Source organism: Salvelinus sp. IW2-2015, linkage group LG15 (assembly GCF_002910315.2).
Source record: "Salvelinus sp. IW2-2015 linkage group LG15, ASM291031v2, whole genome shotgun sequence".
NCBI classification, from domain to species: Eukaryota; Metazoa; Chordata; class Actinopteri; order Salmoniformes; family Salmonidae; genus Salvelinus; species Salvelinus sp. IW2-2015.
Window position 1 is genome coordinate 36313483 of NC_036855.1, and position 23955 is coordinate 36337437.

The 23955-nt window shown below is 43.8% G+C and overlaps 2 protein-coding genes across 2 annotated transcripts in view; both read left to right on the top strand.

The window, feature by feature from the left end:
- oxct1a (3-oxoacid CoA transferase 1a) overlaps nucleotides 1-1070 on the top strand; it is a 176996-nt gene extending 175926 nt beyond the window's left edge. Inside the window, 1 exon segment of the mRNA XM_024001609.2 lies at nucleotides 223-1070. Coding sequence (XP_023857377.1) covers nucleotides 223-258 — 36 coding nt within the window. The 3' untranslated portion in view covers nucleotides 259-1070.
- A 1083-nt stretch (nucleotides 1071-2153) lies between these two features.
- On the top strand, nucleotides 2154-23220 carry plcxd3 (phosphatidylinositol-specific phospholipase C, X domain containing 3). The gene is made up of 6 exons (XM_024001606.2): nucleotides 2154-2681; nucleotides 17296-17552; nucleotides 17774-17947; nucleotides 18096-18271; nucleotides 18641-18742; nucleotides 21559-23220. Exons 1-6 carry the CDS (start codon nucleotides 2402-2404, stop codon nucleotides 21713-21715), a joined length of 1146 nt encoding a protein of 381 aa, XP_023857374.1. The 5' UTR covers nucleotides 2154-2401; the 3' UTR covers nucleotides 21716-23220.
- Nucleotides 23221-23955: the final 735 nt, after the last annotated feature.

Here is a 23955-nt window from a genome sequence, read left to right on the forward strand (position 1 = left end):
TTTTCCATATCTACTCGTTCAAAAATATAATCTGGAAACAGGCATGGAATTACATGATACTCTCAGTAAATCCATATTTAACTTGAACCGTCTTCGTAAAACCAGAAAACCAAGAGCGTTTATCAAAGTAGTTGACTAAGCTATTGAGCATGCTCAGTGAGAATACCATCAATAGTAACACAGATGGTTTCTCTCCTTTCAAAACTCTCTGATGTCCAACAGGTGTCTCCAAACTTGAGGTCCATGCAGCAGGTCTAGAAGCTGGGGGGGGAAGTGTGCGAGGAGAGGAGCTATGACTTGAAGGCTGTTTTAATCTCTCCGTATGTAMGCTAGAAGGAACACAAACTATGAACGAATGAACAAAGGTCAACCTAATGTTACTGAACACAACGTCTGCACACTGAATCATAACATTACTGTAACGTCACTGAATGTAACATGTGAGATTCATCACGAATAATCAGGTTGAGTCATGATGTTGAACATATTGTAAGAATTGACTTGAAGGACTGGTGTCCCTGACATAACTCAAGAGGAACTGTCTAATGTGTATTTAGTAAGAATGTAATGTTTTAATCATATGTTTTAATGCTATGTCAAAGTTTCTCCAAGACTTATAACACAAACAATTATGGACTGCATTTCATTCCAGAAAGTTGTGTCCTCCCTTCTGCACTTGTTCAAGCCCTTCCTTGGATGTGGATCAGCTGGTTTCTTTTGGTAGATATGTATACCTCATAAGCAATAACGCCATCTACTTTCAGACATACTGCTTTCTCTGATTTAGTGAAATGGGAGTGAATAGGAGAAGAAGGGTGGAGGCAACTTGATGGTATGAAACGCAGCCCTGCTGTGTAAACTGATATGCATTTGAGCCTGTACATTTCATCCTAGTTTGGTGCTTTAGTTCAAAGGTTACCCTCATGGAAACACACTCTTAATAAAATATATGGTTCCAGATACTTTAGCTACTACTAAATATGAGGCCTTCCATTTTCTACCTGGACTTCTTCTGTGCCATGTATTTATATATCAAATTAAACTGTGTGTGTTACCTTGATGAAAAAATATATTGGTGTCCATTTTCTGCACTGGTACTGACACTCAGAAGTACACAGTAGTAATATGTGGAATGTGTTCTTGCTTTTCCCTATCCCGTCTTTTCACATATCAGTGGTTGCTTCAAGGTTGTCTAGAGACAGTGGGCTGAACAGGTAGTAAGTATATTGTTGTAAGAGACCAGTACAGTATGCATAACATTCGACCATTCATTCCAATACAGTAGTTTAATTCAGTTCCGCTGTCAGCTAAAGGATGTCAAATGTATGATGATGAATAGGCTCACGTTTCCAAATTCTTCAGAGATAATCTGCCCCACTTCCTGAAGAATTTTGAGATTTATGACACCTCAAATCTTTCTTCATCATTTCTGTGTGACAGTGAAGGAAGGAATTAAGCATTTTGAGAGTATTGGAGCAAGGGGATCTCTTCACGAGTTGAGCTCTGTGTTATGGCACACTGAATGAAGGCTCCATCTATCCTCAGAGACGCAAAGCTTTTCCGACTCAATCCCATCATATCGCTCATTATGTTCTGCCCCAACGTTCCCATTAGCCAGGTTTGACATTATGTACCTCTGAGCAACTAAAGCAAATTAAGTCGACACACAGCAGGTTCAGGCTGCCATGCAGATGAGGGGCGTGCAATGACATTCTTGATTCGATTTGTCCACTTGAGAAGAGCGCAGGGTGCGGTTACCCTTGGGCTCTATGTAGCAGAAMCTGGAGGGCTTCTTCACGCTTGGGTTCAAAGAGAATATAGAGGATGTATCATAAATGGGAAACACATACATGTCAAATTGTTCTTGCGAATATGTTGTGAAATAGACTTGTTCATCAAGGGTAGACATTTCTAAATAGTAAATATATGTTGCTGCCAGACTATTTAGACAAACCCTATTATATTCAGTGAGGTTTATCTTTCAATCCTRGAAAAGTGTCAAATATGTCCACTGTTATGCATTAAAATAACTAATCCAGACAAGCGAGAAGTGAAAATCAATCGGTTAACAACGTGTCCTTTCCAAATGCTCTCCTCCAGAAGCGCTATTGTCGGGAAAGCGGAGTTGATCAATTCAGCACCACAGGTGTGGACAGTGCCAATAGCCTATACACGGACAGGCAAACGCAAGGCGTATGGATGCAGTAGTGGAGAGCCAGACAGACATTCGCTGTTGTAGAATGGTACATGGGACTGATTATTGAATTAAGTTGAGTGGCTAGCTGGGCGCACCCATATTTTAATGACTTCAAGAACTAATGGCTGAATACATCACTCGCCTGCCATGAGACCATCCTAAAAGCACAACTTTATCGAAAACACAACTCTATCGACATATCCTATGAAAAATGGGTTCCCTATCTATGTGTGTACGCCATTCAGGGGGTGTGGTGTGAACTCACTCGCTCCCGGTCACGCTGGTGTGTGTGTGTGTGGTGAGTGGAGCTCGCGCAGCACAGAGAAAGCGCACTCAAAGCTCGCGCAGGCACCGGAAAGTGGGGATATAGTGCGCGGCGGCATGGCTTCGTCTCACGGGAAAAACGAACACCGGTTCGCCGACTGGATGGCGAATTTACCGGAGAGCATGCACAGCATCCCGCTTACCAACCTGGCCATTCCAGGTAAGCGTCACATCGTAGTTTGCACTGTTGCGTGTGGAAATGTTGGAAACCTTTTGTTGATCATGCAGTGAAATAATTTACTTCCATAGAAGATAGAAATCCAGATGTGTATGTTGTATAACTAACGGCGAGTGACCTAGCCAGCCTACAGACTGTCTTCAGACGAATTATCGACACAGAATTCTCATATTCCGTGCAAAGGCTGTTAATTCCAGCTAAAGTTTATGCTATAGCCTACCAGGGGTCATCAACAGGTGGCCCGCGGGCCAAAACTGGTCCACAAGTGATTTATTTTTTTGTCCTGAAGTTTTTATTAAATAATAATAATAATAATGTAGGACTTAAAGTTCTGGTTTAAAAAAAACTAACATCACCAGGGATTCAGCAAAAATGTAGTTTAATTTAGGAAGTCTGTTCTCAAGTATTCACACAAATATATATATATTTATATGCGTTCGTGTCTCTATGTAATCAAGGTATGAAATTGTATCTTAAAATAACAATAATCTCTTTTTGGGCTTAGTTGTGGTCAATTTGCAGCGTACACATTATTATAGTTATTTTCTGGTCACCCAACCATTCACTCCAACATAAATCGGCCACTGGCTGGACCTAGTTGCCTATCTCTGGCCTATAGGCTACAGTAGTCTCTCGAGATGGCACCTGTTGCGGGAAGGTGAAACTTATGTGTAAGTGCAACACTAGTCCATTGCCCTATTCGGTAGCACAAAGGATCCATCATCAAAGAAATAGGCTACAGTTTAGCTGGTTAGCGCTCGATAGGCTATGTGCCAAAAGCAGAGACGTGTCTCTAGGTCTCTATCGGCTTGATTTAATTAAAATCTCCTTGAGGGTGGGGCGTGAATGATCTTACAAAAAGATTGCAAATTGCTAATTCAAATTAATACACTAAAATGTMATTTACACAGGTGGCCCATTGTGCCCCTTAAAATATGTTGTAAATCTAGTCACTTTTTTGGCAGGCTATGTGTTATCGATGTGATTTTTGGCAGTGCGTATTAGCCTAAACGGGGCATATAGTTCAGGGTTCATTGCATTGCAACCGGCACAGCCCATGTGCCTCTAATGAGCCTAACCCACCGTCACATATTACAAGTGTGAATTGGATGGGTTTATTGTTTAACAATGATCTCTAAATCCCTATTCAAAGTGTTTCAAAGTTTAGACGGGCCACTCAGGTCTGTGTTTGCAGACTCTAGACATCTATACCCCATTCAAAGACCTTATTTCCTTCCTTGAAGAAACCAGTGATATGACATGATCGGACTGGTCAAACCTCAATAGCAAAACTTGCATACAACCTGCCTAGTTCACATCAGATCCTCTGCTATCCCTTCTAGGAACAAAGGTTAGAAAAGTTGTATGTTGGCAGTGTTGGAACGGGCCATTGTCTTGGCATCAGCGTCTAAAAGTGGTACCAGCTGTTTGGAGGTTTCGGCCAATCATGCGGCAGGTCTCCTGAGACGACAACTCTGATTGGAGGTCTGGAATAAGACCCGGTCGCTGGTTTCACTCTTGTGGAATGGCAAATTAACATCTGGCTAATTCTAATGATTAGCTTCATACACTGGCTACACACATGCAGGCGGGTGGAGCACAAAGCTGTGTTTCTCAGATCTATTGTTGGAAACTCAAGAGGTGTGGCACGGCATACTCCACTGCTCTCAATGGGGAACACACACAATTCATTCATCTTCAGGGTATTTTGGGATGTGATTTTCGATTAAGCATCGACTGCGTGACATGAAAGACTGGGAAATGAAAACTACAGGATATCGCCATGGGGCCAAGAGGTCTAGTTAAGTCACACTCAACACTTGCATTTGCACCTGCCTTTCCCTTCTCATAGGCAAGCCTGGAGAAGCAACATGCTCACTATAACCCACTGTAATTAACCATGATTATTCAGAATTTGCCCAGTTGCTCCAAGCGTCTTAAACTGGTGCGTAGCCTATGCACTCCATTTGGACACAGGCTACTGTAAAACTCTTCTGTCTCCTCCAATGTCCCCGAAACCAGAATCAGCCACATAAGCCATTCACTTATTGATTTCTCCTGGTGTGTGTGTGTGTGCGCGCGTGTGTCTTCCTTGCCAGAAGCCAATTTCCTCCGACAGTTTTTGGTGCCAAACCTGGCGGCTGCTGATTTGGTCGAGGAGGTTTCGGGGAGGCAGCAGCTATATGTGTTACCGCTGCAGGGTTAGAGCACTACAGCACAGGCTTCTCTTCCCAGCGAAGGAGAGTGAAGCGCTGAACCAGTTGAGAGGAACGAATGGGAGGATGAATGTGATCATTTCATCCACAAGTATGGTCCTCTTCCCCAGAGGATTATACTTCTAATTCGACATTTATAATGCCTGGGGATGGGGATCCATTGAAGTGTTTCTGCATTTAACAGAGGCGCTACGCTGTTACCCACCCCCAAAATTGCCTAGAGCACAATCAGACTGGCAACCAGCCTAGGATGTAGACTTTGCAATTCAAATTTTGTAAACACTGTGAGACAGTGGCCCGATTGCATTTCTGTATGGTGCTACAGTATTATGTGTTATTTGTATGGTGCTACAGTATTATGTGTTATCTGTATGGTGCTACAGTATTATGTGTTAGTGCAGGTTGATCTAAGTGTTACTGTAAATGGATACCACATTGAGTCTTAGCTGATCCCCTTATGTCAACACAATCTGCAAAGAGTGAGGTGGCGATTCTGAACAGTTCTTTCACTTATAGTGTTGGGTAGGCCAGATGGAGTATAAAGCTGCCTCTAGTCTAGTAGACACTGAACTAAGGACAGTTTTTTGTATTTCCCCTCTAATGAAAAAGGTTACCTGTGGCTACAGTTGATTTGTCCCTGGAACAGATCTTAACACTCCCAGTGCCGCCACCTCCTCCTCCTTCTTCAGATGCAGACACACATACTCTGTCTCTCTCTCTATCTCGGGAACAGCCTATGTAGACCATATATACACAAGGCTGTGTGCACTTTTCCCCCTTTGTCTTTCCATCCCTCATTCCCAGTGTTGCCCTCTGATCTCCTCACCTACAGGAGGTTAGGCTACCCAGGCATTACATTGGGCTCTTACAGGTGACAGAGCTGCTCTCAAATAACTTAAACTCCTGCTACTGTTTATCTGTGTATCCAGAGGTGGTGAAAGTCATTTTCACTCCAGATGAACGACATCAACATTTGGCTAGCCCAGTATTATTCTTAGGGAGTCCCAACGCATTGGCTACTGCAGACATCAACCCTGCCCTGGTTGAACCCCATAGATACACACGCCATACTGTGGTTGTTTGTCATGTCAGCTGGTACAGGAAATGGATGCAGCTTGACATAATGAGAACGTCTGTGTGTTTGCCCTGCAGGTGACACTGGCCTCCCCCTGCTCTGACTCTTCTCTGACTCTAGCTCTGATCCATACAGCTGAGCCGGCGCCAGCCTCCACCCTGAGCAACAGAGGTCATGAACATAAACTAGAGCAAGAAATAGAACAGATAAGAGAAGAACAAGGTTGAGAGGTTCTAGAAGAAAATAGGAGACAGATGAACTACACAGGCTGTGATGTCAGCATAAAACAGGCTTTCTGTATACCACTGAGTCAGTGTGTGTGTGTGTATGTGTGTGTTTGGTTGAACTAAATATAGATAGTAAAACAAAGAAAATTCGAACAAATGGGGACATTTCAGTGGTCCCCACAAGGAAAAAGCCTGTTTTAGGGTTAGAATTAAGGTTAGGGGTTAAGGTTATGGTTAGGGTTAGGGTTATTGACATAGCCTTGTTATGTTCAATGTTCTCTACCTTTAAAATACTATAAATACCCCAATTCATACAAGATAAAATTGCGAACACCATTCAAACCAATGASGGCTCGGAACTTTAAAACCAATTATATCAGAATCATATTTTTGCAGATAGATCCTTGTAGTCCCAAGCTCTCTAAATGAGAAAGTCAATACTGTATGTTCATCATATATGCATGATGCAACTATTAGCTCTGCCACACAGACAGCTAGGCTACTTTATCTGAGTGTTTCCAATGAGTATAATACACTCTTAGTAAGACTGCACCTTGGAGAAGTGAATAGGCTTTCCAGTGACTAATGTCAAACAGAAAAGACTTGGAGGGAATGGGTAGCACACTTCAGGGGAATCTGAAGTGTATCACCGGATGAAAGACATTTGTCTTACTAGGCCAGGGGTGAACTGAAGCTGTAGATCTTCTGGAGGTTTCTCTAAACCCACTGATACACCAGCAGGTCAGGCCTGGAATTCATTCTCAATCCACAGGTGGTTGTAACATGTCAATATTTTTTTCAAATGGGCAATCTATTTACCCAAACTGGCTAGCCTGACTACCCATCCACATCGCCCCGGCCAAACGCCACGCCTGCTCGCTTGGAGCGATCGATGSAGCAGCAGAATTTAAATCAGCATGAGTCGTCACGGCAGGCAACCAGCCAGCCAGCCCCCTGAGACCAGTAAAAACCAAAACCATTGAAAAACAGCATCCTCTGCTTCTGAAATGGGCCTTTGCACAGGATTATCTGTTAATCTGACAATCCATCTATCCATCCATTGCTTTATCCATCTATCCATTCATCCAGCCCTTTGTCCATTCTCTCATCCACCACTTGAGCTCCAGGGAAGGGAGGATATACTGCCTAAGAGGAACATAAACAGTGGGTATTGAGGAGATTTGAGGACATGAAATTGCACTGAAGTTAAATGTCAGTCTGTMATTTAACATAGTTTTACTGAACAAGGCTATGTTGATACCTCATTGTTGAATGCAGAACAAATAAGGTAGCCATGCTAGTACTCTGCTGGCAGTTAATTGAGTTTACAGAGGAAAGAAGTTTATCTTGTTGCAAAAAAACTAAATTGTGCACACCAGTCTTTAGCTGCACACTGTGTCCACAATGACTCTCGTACCAAAGACGAGATAAGAGTAAGAACATGGGAGGAAAGAGATCATTTGATAGAGGGAATGGATAGGATGGCAGAAGACGGAGGTTGATGAGGGACCACTGTGGGAAGGGAGGAAAATGGGTTTGAGAGAGACTGACAAAAAGGGAGGGAGAGGTAGGAAAGAGATGGATAGGAAAAGAATGAAGAACGGAGTAGAGAAAGTGAGGGGAAGAAGGCTCTGTCACGCCCTGACCTTAGAGAGCCTTTTTTATGTCTCTATTTGATTTGGTCAGGGTGTGATTTGGGTGGGCATTCTATGTTCTTTATTTCTATGATTTGTGTTTCTATGTTTTGGCCGGGTATGGTTCTCAATCAGGGACAGTTGTTCATCGTTGTCTCTTATTGGGAATCATACTTAGGCAGCCTGTTTTGCCACCTTAGGTTGTGGGATGTTGTTTTTGTTGCTCTGTGTAGCCTTCAAGATGTTGCGTTCATTGTTCTTTTTGTTGTTTTGTTTGGTGTTCGTTTTTTTAATAAAGAAGCATGAACACGTACCACGCTGCACCTTGGTCTTCTTCCGACGAGCATTACAGGCTCCTCTCCTGTGCCCTGAGGGGAGTTAGGAGTTAGTGAAAAAGTGAGCGGACTGAGCAGTAATAGCATGTGATGAAACAAGAGTATTAGCAAATATTTGTATTATTATATTGACAAGCTAGTAGATGGAGCGCTCTAACAATGGAAATACATGTCCTCAAAGATGGAAGGCAGGTGGGAGGAGGCAAGATCAGGAGGGACCATTCCAGCCAATGAGAGGGCAGATTGTAAGGGGTGCGTACTGACGGCAGAGAAGTCAGACGCAGGAGAGCAAAAACTGTGTTTCCAACGGCGCAGTTTAATAAKAAAATCCCACCGGAAAACAGAACAATCAATAAATGGGTACATAACCCGACGCACACCAGACATAACGTGCACAAGTACTTACAATAAACAATACCGGACAAGGACATGGGCGGGAACAGAGGGTTAAATACACAACATGTAATTGATGGGATTGAAACCAGGTGTGTGGGAAGACAAGACAAAACAAATGGAAAATGAAAGGTGGATCGGCGATGGCTAGAAGACCGGTGACGTCGACCGCCGAACGTCGCCCGAACAAGGAGAGGGACTGACTTCGGAGGAAGCAGTGACACAGATAGTGAACAACAGGCACAACACTGATGTAAAGTCGTTTTTTTTTTCAAGGTTGCCGAAATGCCACGTGAGTCCACGTATAACAGTCCATTCATAACAACCTAAACATTACAAAACTTCTATTTGATCAAATAAGCCTCACGTAGCATATTAGCAATTACATTTTTTGTTGACCAAATTCGACACTCATTGCCCTCCACATAAAAATTCCTCATTTGTAGTCTTATTTTTCGTGGACAGATTTTGGGTGATTTTAGAGCCTTTAATGTCCAACAACGAAAATGATATAAAAAACAAAAACACAAATCACCTATTGGGGAACCCTGCAGTAGAGTATCGCAATATTATTTTTGATGATTTTACATCAATACTGTGACTCAAAGTATCGATTTGTAAAAAATAAAAATAAAACATATATAGAGTGCATTCGTAAAGTTTTCAGACCCCTTGACGTTTTCCACATTTTGTTACGTTACAGCCATATTCTAAAATTGATTAAATACAAAATTTCCTCCTCAATCTACACACAATTTAGAATTTAGGTATTTAGAAATGGTTGAACATTGAGCTCTGGTGCATCCTGTTTCCATTGATCATCCTTGAGATGTTATTTCAACTTGATTGGAGTTCACCTGAGGTATATGCAAATGTTTGGACATGATTTGGAAAGGCTCACACCTGTCTATATAAGATGACAGTGCATGTCAGAGCAAAAACCATAGCATGAGGTCAAAGGAATTGTCCGATGAGATCCGTGACAGGAATGTGTTGAGGCACAGATCTGGGGAAGGATACCAACAAATGTCTGCAGTAATGAAGGTCCCCAAGAACACAGTGACCTCCATCATTCTTAAATGGAAGAAGTTTGGAACCACCAAGACTGTTCCTAGAGCAGGCCGCCTGGCCAAACGGAGCAATCGGGGGAGAAGGGCCTTGGTCAGGGAGGGGACCAAGAACCCAATGGTGACTCTGACAGAGCTCCAGAGTTCCGCTGTGGAGATGGGAGAACCTTCCAGAAGGAAAACCATCTCTGCAGCATTCCACCAATCAGGCCTTTATGGTAGAGTGGCCAGACAGAAGCCATTCCTCAGTAAAAGGCACATGACAGCCCGCTTGGAGTTTGCCAAAAGGCACCTAAAGGACCCTCAGACCATGAGAAACAAGATTCTCTAGTCTGATGAAACCAAGATTGAACTCTTTGGCCTGAATCCCAAGCGTCAGGTCTGGAGAAAACCTGGCACCGTCCCTACGGTGAAACATGGTGGTGGCAGCATCATGTTGTGGGAATGTTTTTCAGCGGCAGGGAGTGGGAGACTAGTCAGGATTGAGGGAAAGATGAACGGAGCAAAGTACAGAGAGATCCTTAATTAAAACCTGGTCCAGAGCACTTAGGACCTCGGACCAGGGCGAAGCTTCACCTTCCAACAGGACAACGACACTAAGCACACAGCCAAGACAACGCAAGAGTGGGTTCAGGACAATTCTCTGAATGTTCTTGAGTGGCCCAGCCAGAGCCCAGACTTGAACCCGATCGAACATCTCTGGAGAGACCAGAAAATAGCTGTGCAGTGACACTTCCCATCCAACCTGACAGAGCTTGAGAGGATCTACAGAAAGTAATGGGAGAAACTCCCCAAATACAGGCGTGCCAAGTTTGTAGCGTCATACCCAAGAAGACTAGAGTTTGTAATTGCTGTCAAATGTGCTTCAACAAAGTAAAGTAAAGGGTCTGAATACTTATGTAAATGTGATGTGGCGCCCGTAAAACTGCTGCAATTTCTTCCGGCGCCATTTATAACATAGTGGACAAGTATCCCTGTGGAATGCTTTGGACACCTTGTAGTCCGACGAATTATGTGTTTTTTCCGCATTATTTGTAACTTATTTTGTACATAATGTTTCTGCAACCGTATCTTATTGCAAAAAAGAGCTTCTGGATATCAGGACAGCGATCACTCATCTCGGATTAGACAAAGATTTTTTCTACAACAAGGAGGACGGACGCACAGGACATTCTCCAAACACCCGACAGGGCCGACATCCCCGTTATTTGCAAGAGGAAGCGACGCAGGTACAGAGGACAAAGAGCCGGATGCCTCGTCAGGACCCGGAGAAGGCGAGTGGGAAAGCTGCCATTACTGTCAATACTACTCGCCAACGTGCAATCATAGGACAGTAAATTAGACAAGGTGCGATCACGAATATCCTACCAACGTGACATCAAAAACGGTAATATCCTATGTTTCACGGAGTCGTGGCTGAATGACGACATGGATACTCAGCTAGCGGATATACGCTACACCGGCAAGATAGAACAGCACTCTCCGGTAAGACGAGGGAGGGCGGTCTGTGCATATTTGTAAACAACAGCTGGAGCACGAAATCTAAGGAAGTCTCTAGATTTTGCTCGCCTGAAGTAGAGTATATTGTGATAAATTGCAGGCCACACCACTGGCCTAGAGAGTTTTCAGCTATATATTTCGTGGCTGTTTATTTACCACCACAGACAGATGCTGGCACTAAGACTGCACTCAGTCAGATGTATAAGGAAATAAGCAAACAGGAAACCACTCACCCAGAGGCGGCGCTCCTAGTGGCCGGAGACTTTAATGCAGGGAAACTTAAATCAGTTCTACCAAATTTCTATCAACATGTTAAATGTGCAACCAGAGGTAAAAAAATTCTAGATCACCTGTACTCCACACACAGAGACAGGTACAAAGCTCTCCCTCACCCTCCATTTGGTAAATCCGACCACAAGTCTATCCTCCTGATTCCTGCTTACAAGCAGGAAGCACCAGTGACTCGATCTATAAAAAAGTGGTCAGATGAAGCAGATGCTAAACTACAGAACTGTTTTGCTATCACAGACTGGAACATGTTCCGGGATTCTTCCGATGGCATTGAGGAGTACACCACATCAGTCACTGGCTTTATCAATAAGTGCATCTAGGACGTCGTCCCCACAGTGACTGTACGTACATATCCCAACCAGAAGCCATGGATTACAGGCAACATTTGCACTGAGGTAAAGGGTAGAGCTGCCGCTTTCAAGTTGCGGGACTCTAACCCGGAAGCTTACAAGATATCCTGCTATGCCCTCCGACGAACCATCAAACTGGCACACCGTCAATACAGAGCTAAGATTGAATCATTCTACACTGGCTCCGACACTCGTCTTATGTGGCAGGGCTTGCAAACTATTACAGACTACAAAGGGAAGCACAGCCGCGAGCTGCCCAGTGACACGAGCCTACCAGACGAGCGAAATCACTTCTATGCTCGCTTCGAGGCAAGCAACACTGAGGCATGCATGAGAGCATCAGCTGTTCTGGACGACTGTGTGATCACACTCTCCGTAGCCGGCATGAGTAAGACCTTTAAACAGGTCAACATATACAAGGCTGCGGGGCCAGATGGATTACCAGGAAGTGTGCTGTTGGGCATGTGCAGACCATCTGGCAGGTGTCTTCACTGTCATTTTCAACATGTCTCTGATTGAGTCTGTAATACCAACATGTTTCAAGCAGACCACCATAGTCCCTGTGCCCAAGAACACAAAGGCAACCTGCCTAAATGACTACAGACCCGTAGCACTCACGTCCGTAGCCATGAAGTGCTTTGAAAGGTTGGTAATGGCTCACATCAACACCATTATCCCAGAAACCCTAGACCCACTCCAATTTGCATACCGCCCAAACAGATCCACAGATGATGCAATCTCTATTGCACTCCACACTGCCCTTTCCCACCTGGACAAAAGGAACACTTATGTGAGATTGCTATTCATTGACTACAGCTCAGTGTACCCTCAAAGCTCATCACTAAGCTAAGGATCCTGAGACTAAACACCTCCCTCTGCAACTGGATCCTGGACTTCCTGACGGGCCGCCCCCAGGTTGTGAGGGTAAGTAGCAACACATCTGCTACGCTGATCCTCAACACTGGAACTTCCCAGGGGTGCGTGCTCAGTCCCCTCCTGTACTCCCTGTTCACCCACGACTGCATGGCCAGGCACGACTCCAACACCATCATTAAGTTTGCAGACGACACAACAAGTGGTAGGCCTGATCACCGACAACAACGAGACAGCCTATATGGAGGAGGTCAGAGACCTGGCCATGTGGTGCCAGAATAACAACCTATCCCTCAACGTAACCAAGACTAAGGAGATGATTGAAGAATACAGGAAAAGAGGGACCGAGCACGCCCCCATTCTCATCGACGGGGCTGTAGTGGAGCAGTTTGAGAGCTTCAAGTTCTTGGTGTCCACATCAACAACAAACTAGAATGGTCCAAACACACCAAGACAGTCGTGAAGAGGGCACGACAAAGCCTATTCCCCTCAGGGAAATAAAAAGATTTGGCATGGGTCCTGAGATCCTCAAAAGGTTCTACAGCTGCAACATCGAGAGCATCCTGACTGGTTGCATCACTGCCTGATATGGCAATTGCTCGGCCTCTGACCGCAAGGCACTACAGAGGGTAGATCGTACGGCCCAGTACATCACTGGAGCTAAGCTGCTGCCATCCAGGACTTCTACACCAGGCTCTGTCAGAGAAAGGCCCTAAAAATTGTCAAAGACCTCAGCCACACCAATCATAGACTGTTCTCTCTACTACCTCATGGCAAGTGGTACCGGAGTGCCAAGTCTAGGACAAAAGGCTTCTCAACAGTTTTTACCCCCAAAGCCATAAGACTCCTGAACAGGTAATCAAATGGCTACCCGGACTATTTTGCATTTGGTGACCCCCCCCCCCCCCCCCCACCCCTTTTTTACGCTGCTACTACTCTCTGTTTTATCATATATGCATAGTCACGTAACTGTACATACTACCTATTGGGCCAACCAACAGTGCTCCCTCACATTGGCTAACCGGGCTTTCTGCATTGTGTCCCGCCACCCACCACTGCCAACCCCTCTTTTACGCTACTGCTACTCTCTGTTCATCATGTATGCATGGTCACTTTAACCATATCTACATGTACATACTACCTCAATCAGCCTGACTAACCGGTGTCTGTATGTAGCCTCGCTACTTTTATAGCCTGTCGTTTTTTATTTCTTTACATGCCCCCCCACATTCTGAAATTGCATTTTTGCCCCCCCCCCCCCCCAGTTTTATCATTGGAATGTGATACAAAACGAGGCACTGGTGTACTTTAGGACCATGCGGATGCCTCCGAGCACTCAGGTATGCTGGTAGAAAGCATCTGTATCAGATGGATGCAGATGTCACTATATCATATCACCCTTTAAAGAAAGCATGAACGTAAACCATAAGAAATATACATTTTCAATTACAATTTTACAATTGCACTTTATTTGACATTGTTCCCTCTGTTTAAAACAGGTACGACTACTGACTTTAAACTTGGTGCAAACATTTTATAGATCTGGCCCTATCAGGGGGAAAGACAGAGCAACGACATGCAACAAAAAACAAATCTCTGTTACTAATCTCCTTCATTAAACCATTAAGTAGTGAGAGCGAGGGATTTGTTTGTTTATTTGTGTAATTGCCTCATCCCTAATGCATCCCTCTAGTGCTGTGATTCACAAACAGAGAACTGTCAAAGTCATTTATTGTCACCTTCAAGGTCACACTTTATTTGGTGTTACAGATGAACTAGCTAAATAAGACACAACCAGAGGCCATAGGGCAGGCTTCTGCATAATCGCGGCCTGTGGGCCCAATTTTTTTATAATGATCTTTTTATTATATTTCGTTGTTGGACATAAGACTGTAAAAACACTAGCAAATCAGAAAAGTGATTTTGGAAATCTGTTCAAACATATTCCCATGCATAATAGAGAGATATGTGATCATTTACAAATGTAAGCAAGGTTTGAAATTATTATGTTTTGGTCAAATAGTATATCTATTCGGGCTTCTTGCAGTCAATTTGCAGTCTAAAAATGATTTGTAATTATGTTTCGGCCCCTGACCATCCGCTCAAGAAAAAAATCGCCCCGCAACCGGATCTAGTTGATGATCCCTGCCTGGGCAAGATGACCTCAGTCTTCTGTTTAACTAATGAGACAAGTGTTGATATTCCACCTGAACATTTTGACCATCAGCTTACAGGAGTGGTGAGCAGGTGGAGAGGCAGGGAATCCATCTTGTTTCATGAGGTGAACAGCGGCGATATTTAGAGCACGTCTCTCCACCCAATGCTCAATGGTCTCCGTGACCCCCCATTGATTTTTTGATTAATGTGATTCATTTCATTCTAATTTGACATACAGCCAGTCTGACCTTCTAGGCTTAATGAAAAGCATGTTGTTCATTGCACATTTTTATTTCCACAGCCTTAAATTGATTAATGGATTCATTTTGATGGATCGCTTTTCCCTCTCGTTATCATCACACAGTACCGAGAGTCAAGAGATAAACGCAGCTGTAATTTCCAGTGTGTTGATAAGCTATCGTCTCTCGCGTAGCTTCTCCCTCCCCCCAGGATGTGTTACTGAATTCATTGGTCATACAAGGTAGAGCTGACATTTCATATCGGAGTGAACGAACGGTAACTTGGGATCACAGAAGCGATGTGTTAGGTACCGTTTTGTTTTGCACACCTTTTAAACTACACGCACCATCTGTGAACACTGGCTCATTCCATAAAATACCGCTGATAAGCCAATAGGAATGTTGCCAGAACATCTCTATAAAAGCTACAGGTGTATTTGACACACAGGSGGTTGGTGGCACCTGAATTGGGGAGGACAGGCTCGTGGTAATGGCTGGAACAGAATGGGTGGAATGACGTCAAATACATCAAACACATGGTTTCCAAAGGGTCCTTTTATGTTTCTGTACAAATACACCTGTAACCTCTATAGAAATGTCCTGACAATATTCATCTGTTGGTCTAATAGAGAAATGATTCTGTACMATAACGTGAGCTCAGCTCCATGCCTCGAGGAGGGTGAAGGAGCCCTCTTCTGTCAAATCAGTGGAGGCTGCTGAGGGGAAGACGGCTCATAATAATGGCTGGTTTCCATGTGTTTGATTCCATTCGCTCCATTCCAGCGAGGTTACAGGTGTATTTGTACAGAAACATAAAAGGACACTTTGCCCAAAAGGCATACTGCTGTCTCTATTATACTCCAAGGCCTTGTGTTGGAGCAGAGAACATTGCTTTATGTGAACATTTATGTGAGTCTCAGAAKGATGCCGACTGTATGGTTGATGTGCAGTCAAGCGAGTGTCCGTGTCTGACAGTCTGCGTAGGGTGAAGGTTTCTCTCTGTGTTCTGTGACCGTGCTGTTATGTTTGCTGTGTAGCCCCTGGGAGGTATTGTTGTGTGTTCCTTTTGACTCACCGCAGATAGGGGCCAGCCTACGTTGGCGAAAGAGTTGTTGTCATGCTAGCTCACGAACGTGAGGATGTTAGAGTTGTAGCTAATAAACCTGAGCCGTTTATAAATAACTATGTCTTGTTCTTCCTATATAACATTGGTGATGATAACACATGCCGTTTGTTTGCCTGTGGAGAGGTTGTTGTCATCTTCACTGAGCAAAACTGAGTGAAGCTCAGTGAAGTTCAAGCTACTGTGATCGTCTCAGTTGTGGTTATGGAAACTCGTTGGGCTTTGTAACCGTACGGAAGACGTGTAGTGTGGTCAGCCCTGTAGTGTGGGTTTGCCCTGTAGTGGGAGAGGAGAGGAGAGGAGGGAGGAGGAGAGGAGATAGGAGAGAGAGCGAGGGAGAGGGAGGAGAAGGACAAGGGGAAGGGGAGAGGAAAGGAGGAGGAGGGAGAGGGATAGGAAAGGGAGAGGAGAGGGACTAGGACAGGGAGAGGAGAGGCGAAGGAGAGGGAGGAGGAGAGGGAAAGGCGAGGGAGGGAGAGGGAGAGGAGGGAAAGGGGATGGAGAGCGGGCGCAGAGGAGAGAGGGGGAGACAGAGAGGAGAGCGTCTCAGGGCGTGACTATAATTAGAGAGTTGACTTCTCTGTTTTAGACAGGGGACAGGGGGAGAGGGACACTAGTCACTCCTCTCAACCACTGGATTTTCTATTACACTGAGATACTGTTTTCATTTTGTATGGCCTCAAGTCAAGTCACATGTCCTCTCCACACACACCCACACACCACACACACACACACACACACACACACACACACAACACACACACACACAACACACACACACAACAAATGCACACACGTTTTCCTGCCGCTCAGTCCATAACCATACCCTTATTGTGGCAGCCTGCCTGCCTGCCTGCCTTCGGAGGACCTGCTCCTCTCCCCCGTTGACCACCTCCTCCCTCTGCTCAAGTCATGTGGTTCCCTCTTGACTGTCACTCCATCTGTTGGAGGATTGAAAAAACAAAATGTTCAACTGTGGCTGAACATCGTAGCCCAGACCTACGCTGTCATWTAGCTGTTTTATTTGATTCTTGTTTGTTTTGCCTTTTCAAGTGCTTTGAGATTCTTCATGTAATGAAAAGCGTTATAAAATAGTAATAATTATATTCCCCCCAGGTTCCCATGACTCCTTCAGTTTCTACATAGACGAGTCCTCTCCGGTGGGTCCTGAGCAGACTGACGCTGTCCAGAACTTTGTGTCTGTCTTTGGCACGGTGGCCAAGAAGCTGATGCGTAAATGGCTGGCCACTCAGACTATGAACTTCTCCAGCCAGCTGGAGGCCGGCGTCCGCTTCTTTGACCTGCGCATTTCCACCAAGCCCCGGGACCCAGACAATGAACTCTTCTTCGCTCATGGCCTCTTCAGCGCCACGGTGAATATAATTACTCCCTATGACTATATTTCCTCCTACAGAACCCCAGGTGTTTTTCCTGACCACCTGACCTGACCTGACCAGAAAGAAAACTCTGGACCATAGTTATTTTCCATACAGGTCAAGAGGTCAGGAAAAACTCTGGACCTTATTCAGTGGGTACAGTATGACTGGTCTGACACTATATTTGCTCCCTTGTGGGGTGTGTGTTGTGCTTCCAGGTGAGAGAAGGTCTGGAGCAGATCAGCTCCTTCCTGTCGGCCCATGCCAGAGAGGTTGTGTTCCTGGACTTTAACCACTTCTACGGGGTTCAGAACCTGCACCATGAGAAGTTGGTCTCAATGCTGAGAGACGTGTTCGGGGAGAAACTCGCCCCCGTCGTCTTCGCTCAGGAGGTAAGATACTCTACTGTACAAACTAATTAAACACCTTCAATCTCGGTGCTCCCTCAAGAGTATATGGTGATCACSTTGGCTCCACAGCCCTATGGGCCTGGAAGTTCCTAAAGACAAAACCCCTCCCTACACTCCTCCCTCCCTCTAGGTGAGTCTCCAGTACATGTGGGAGAAAGAGTACCAGGTATTGGTGTTCTACCACAGTCCTATGGCCCTGGAAGTGCCATTTCTATGGCCTGGTCAGATGATGCCTGCTCCCTGGGCCAACACCACTGACCCTGAAAAGCTGATCCAGTTCCTCCAGGCCTCTGTGGCTGACCGCAGGTCTGTATGGCCCTCTATCTTTCACCTATCCGTCTTTTCCTGGACAGTGTGTTAAACCTTTGGGAAAAGCACTTACAAATGTAGGCTCTTAATTTGATCACCCTGTTGCAGGAGAACATTCCTGCAATGCAGGACATTTTAAACTTGTAGTGTGTTTGAGGTTTAAAAAGACTTCTGAAATTTTGGACTTTTCCCTTACAAAAAATKTATCAACCCCTACAAAAATTATTATAGTCCACATTATAATTCCCATTTCCTGTTGCTGCAGGATGATGTTCCTGATGTAGAAAGCTGGCTCAATTTAAGATCCTACTTTCATCTTTAATTGTGCCTGTATAGTAAAGTTTGATGTGATTTGTGTAATGGCAGGAGGAAGGGAACATTCTTTGTCTCCCAAGTGGTCCTGACACCTAAGGCCAGCACTGTCATGAAAGGAGTCGCTAGCGGACTGAGGGAGACCATTACAGAGAGGTGAGTTGGTTTGTTTCTCTCTGTATGTATGTATGTATGTATGTATGTATGTATGTATGTATGTATGTATGTATGTATGTATGTATGTATGAATGTATGTACAGTTGAAGTCGGAAGTTTACATACACTTAGGTTGGTGTCATTAAAACTCGTTTTTCAACCACTCCACAAATTTCTTGTTAAAAAACTATAGTTTTGGCAAGTCGGTTAAGACATCTACTTTGTGCATGACACAAGTCAATTGTTAACAGACAGATTATTTCACTTATAATTCACTGTATCACAATTCCAGTCGGTCAGAAGTTTACATACACTAAGTTGACTGTGCCTTTAAACAGCTTGGACAATTCCAGAAAATGATGTCATGGCTTTAGAAGCTTCTGATAGGCTAATTGACAACATTTGAGTCAATTGGAGGTGTACCTGTGGATGTATTTCAAGGCCTACCTTCAAACTCAGTGCCTCTTTGCTTGACATCATGGGAAAATCAAAAGAAATTGTAGAAAAACAATTGTAGACCGCCACAAGTCTGGTTCATCCTTGGGAGCAACTTCCAAATGCCTGAAGGTACCACGTCCATCTGTACAAACATTAGTACGCAAGTATAAACACCATGGGACCACGCAGCCATCATACCGCTCAGGATGGAGATGCGTTATGTCTCCTAGAGATGAATGTACTTCGGTGCAAAAAGTGCAAATCAATTCCAGAACAACAGCGAAGGACCTTGTGAAGATGCTGGAGGAAACAGGTACAAAAGTATCGATATCCACAGTAAAACGAGTCCTATATCAACATAACCTGAGAGGCTGCTCAGGAAGGAAGAAGCCACTGCTCCAAAATCGCCATAAAAGAAACAGACTATGGTTTGCGACTACACATGGGGGCAAAGATCGTACTTTTTGGAGAAATGTCCTCTGGTCTCATGAAACAAAAATAGAACTGTTTGGACATAATGACCATCGTTATGTTTGGAGGAGAAAGGGGGAGGCTTGCAAGCCAAAGAACACCATCCCAACCGTGAAGCATGGGGGTGGCAGCATCATGTTGTGGGGGTGCTTTGCTGCAGGAGGGACTGGTGCACTTCACAAAATAGATGGCATCATGAGGGAGGAAAATTMTGTGGATATATTGAAGCAACATCTCAAGACATCAGTCAGGAAGTTAAAGCTTGGTCACAAATGGGTCTTCCAAATGGACAATGACCCCAAGCATACTTACAAAGTTGTGGCAAAATGACAACAAAGTCAAGGTATTGGAGTGGCCATCACAAAGCCCAGACCTCAATCCCATAGGAAATTTGTGGGCAGACCTGAAAAAGCGTGTGTGAGCAAGGAGGCCTACAAACCTGACTCAGTTACACCAGCTCTGTCAGGAGAAATGGGCCAAAATTCACCCAATTTATTGTGGGAAGCTTGTGGAAGGCTACCCGAAACGTTTGACCCAAGTTAAACAATTTAAAGGCAATGCTACCAAATACTAATTGAGTGTATGTACACTTCTAACCCACTGGGAATGTGATGAAAGAAATAAAAGCTGAAAGAAATAATTCTCTCTACTATTATTCTGACATTTCACATTCTTAAAATAAAGTGGTGATCCTAACTGACCTAGGACAGGGAATGTTTTACTAGGATTAAATGTACGGAATTGTGAAAACCGAGTTTAAATGTATTTGGCTAAGGTGTATGTAAACTTCCGACTTCAACTGTATGTATGTATGTTTGGTGTGTGTGTGTGTGTGTGTGTGTGTGTGTGTGTGTGTGTGTGTGTGTGTGTGTGTGTGTGTGTGTGTGTGTGTGCGGTTATAAAGGACATTTGTGAGTTATTTAATGTTCAATGTGGGAGAGAAATTGAGACGAGAAACAACACACACACACTATGAGTCACTGTGGCAAACGGTATATGTATCTTCAGGAATATGACACCGGCCTCACTTGCCCCGTGATGACAACACTGTAGGGATACTGAGTTATTCGCCCTCTTTCTATCGTCTCTTTTTTTCTCTCTATATGCTTTTTTCCCTCAAATTTTTCCCATTTTAATTGCTTGGAGATGAAATATTAAATATTGCATTCAATAACCGTGCTGACTGTTTAATATAATATTTTCATCAATTGTGGACTAATTCCAATTGATCTCAAGAAGAACATTGGGTTTACTGTCAGTTGAACAATGTGCATTCAAATCCAGGACTGTAGCATTGTAACCAGTCTGACAGAGCTTTGCCACAGCAGACACCAGCTATACTCTTAATCTGATCACCCTGTTGCAGAAATGTAAAACTTGATTTGTATTTGAGGTTTAAAAAGGCTTGTGAAGTTTGTAATTTTCACTTTTCCCTTACGAAAATGTATCAACCCCTACAAATATTTCCATAAATTGTAATCCACATAACAATTCACATTTCATATTGCTGCAGGATAATTGTCCTGCTGTTGYAAACTGGCTCAAATTAAGATCCTACATCTGTACAGAGCATATAATAATATCTCGCCCCCCACATGATTGCACCCAGCAGTCTGTCAGACAGCGCAGRCAGCCCTTATCATGCTGACTCATACTGGCCCTTAACCGGTCTAGCTGCTCACCAGCCAGCTYACTGTTACACCAACCAACTGTGACTCATCAAACAGTACATACCTCTCTCTATCTCGCTCTGTCACTCTCTCTCGCTCTCTTTCCTTTTCCTTAGCCCCATCCTATTCACTGACTATGCATAACACTTAGAGTGCACAAAATACAAAAATACAGAGATGCAACTGTGTGTGTGTGTGTGTGTACATGGTTTCACATCCACATGGACTCCCCTGCAGGGCTCTTCCAAGTATGATGCTGTGGATCCGGGCCCAGAGGCCAGGAGAGAGCGGCATCAACATCATCACAGCTGACTTCGTGGAGCTGGGAGACTTCATCAGYGCTGTCATCACGCTCAACTATCATATGGATGATGAGGAGGAAAACGCCACCTGAGACTGAAAGACAGGGGGTGCCAAAGAGTTAAGTCCTCAGCTCAGTCTCACTTTCTCTTTGGTGTTCATTTTCAGGAGAGGCGTTCCTCTGACTTATTATATAGGGCTATCAGAGTTTACAGAGGAAGAGAGAGAGAGGGAGGGAGAGAGAGAGAGGAGGGAGAAGGAGACATTAAGATAGGAGGAGAAAGGAAGGTGGAGGTGGAGATAGGGAGGATGGACTTTGGCGCTCGTTTAGAGCGCCGAAAGTGAATGAGAAATGTTTGGTTTTTATCTGTTTTGGGGGTCAAAAGGGCAATTGGTTTTTAACGACGCTTCGCTTGGCTTCGCTTCAAATCTGCTGTAACGATAACTGCTTCTATCCTCCAATCACACAAGCTTGTGTTTCTGGCATTTCCATTTCTTGTGAGGCTTAGGCTAGCTTATTAGCATATTCTACAGACATAAATGTTGTTCGTATTTTAGTGACAGTGACGGCCAACCTACATCAAAACTCATTTTCATTGGTGCCAGTAATACATCTGATTGTCGTCAACCTGATTAGCATGTCAACTACTCACCCATGGCTGTAGAACTTACTTTATGATGGATGGATGGATTGGTTGATTGATTGGTGGATGGAGCTTCCCAAATAGTTATTATAGTTTTTCGGATCTCTTTCTACATTTACTGATTATTTTGTCTCTGTATCAGTCCTGTCACCACAATGCGTAAATTGATAACTTCTCCTTGCAGTGCGTTGATTTAGCTCCTAGACCACCTGTAACAGCACTTTCCCTATGTGACAGATTGCCAGACCGATTGATATTTGTGTGTCTTTTGATTGATTGCCTCGCTCGAGTGCCCTCTGTAGCGTATTGTAGATCAGTGTTTCCCAACCCTGGTCCTCAAGCTCCCCCAACAGTGCACATTTGTATTGTAACCCTGGACAAGCACACCTGATTCAACTTGTCAACTAATCATCAAGTCCTCAATGAGTTGAATGAGGTGTGTTTGTCAAGGGCTACAACAAAACTGTGAACTGTTGGGGGTACTTGAGGACTAGTGTTGGGAAACACTGTTGTAGATGACCATAAAACAGGTTTAATTTCAATGTTTCTCGTAATGGCTTGATATCATTCTAATCTCATGTAGGTGTCTGTTGTACTGAAATATTCACCACAATATTTTTTATTTCTTTTTTTAAATCATTTAACTTTTCTTCTGTTCATTTACTTGTATAGAATATAATAGAATAGCTATCTGTTGCTTCACTATTACTCATGTGTTTGCCTGCTTAATTGCATTCAATCTAGTAGAAAGATGTTTCCCTTGCTTTGCTCTGCACCTATTCAGGACAAACTGTAAATGCTCAACTCGGAAGAAAAGTTATATTTGAAGTGGCACTTGAAGCGGCGTAGTGAGGAATACAATACGAATCACATTTTCTTWGCTAAAATTTGTTTTGCACATTATGCAAGAACTTCGCATATATATATCAAAAGCTTTGCCTCATTTCCCCCCCCCCCCCAAAAAAAAAATGTTACGATTATTGTTGCATCTTTTACAGAGAATGTATTCTGAGAAATTGTTATGTAAACTAATATGTTTATTGTGAACCAAAAAAAGGAGGAAATGTTACATTTTGAATATGTGAATGTGTGTTCTGTACAAAAATGTGCCATTTCCAACGTTTTTCAGTGTGTGTGTGTGTGTTTTTATGTAAGAGAGGGACAGACAGACAGACAGACAGACAGACAGACAGACAGACAGACAGACAGACAGACAGACAGACAGACAGAGAGAGAGACAGACAGACAAACAGACAGACAGACAGACAGACAGAGAGACAGACAGACAGACAGACAGACAGACACACAGGGAGGGAGGGAGGGAGGGAGGGAGGGAGGGAGGGAGGGAGGGAAAAAGACAGAGAGTAAGGATTTAATTGAGTGTTTGTATGTTTTGTGTGTATTGTTCAGAGGTGTGAACATTTTCATACAATTTGTATGTGTCAATGACTTCACCCTTATGACTTCATCTTAAAATATATTTTATATCATGTGAAAAGTTTGTATATAAAGTGCAATGGATTTACTGCCATGTAATTGTAAATGGAAATTAATGCCAAGAATTAGCCACAAGAAAGGCTTCTACATAAATATCTCAGTTGTAATAACACACAAATATATGGCCAATACGAGGTTTGTCCATATCTCTATTTTTTTGTAATTAATTAACTATGTGCAGGAATCAAAATAT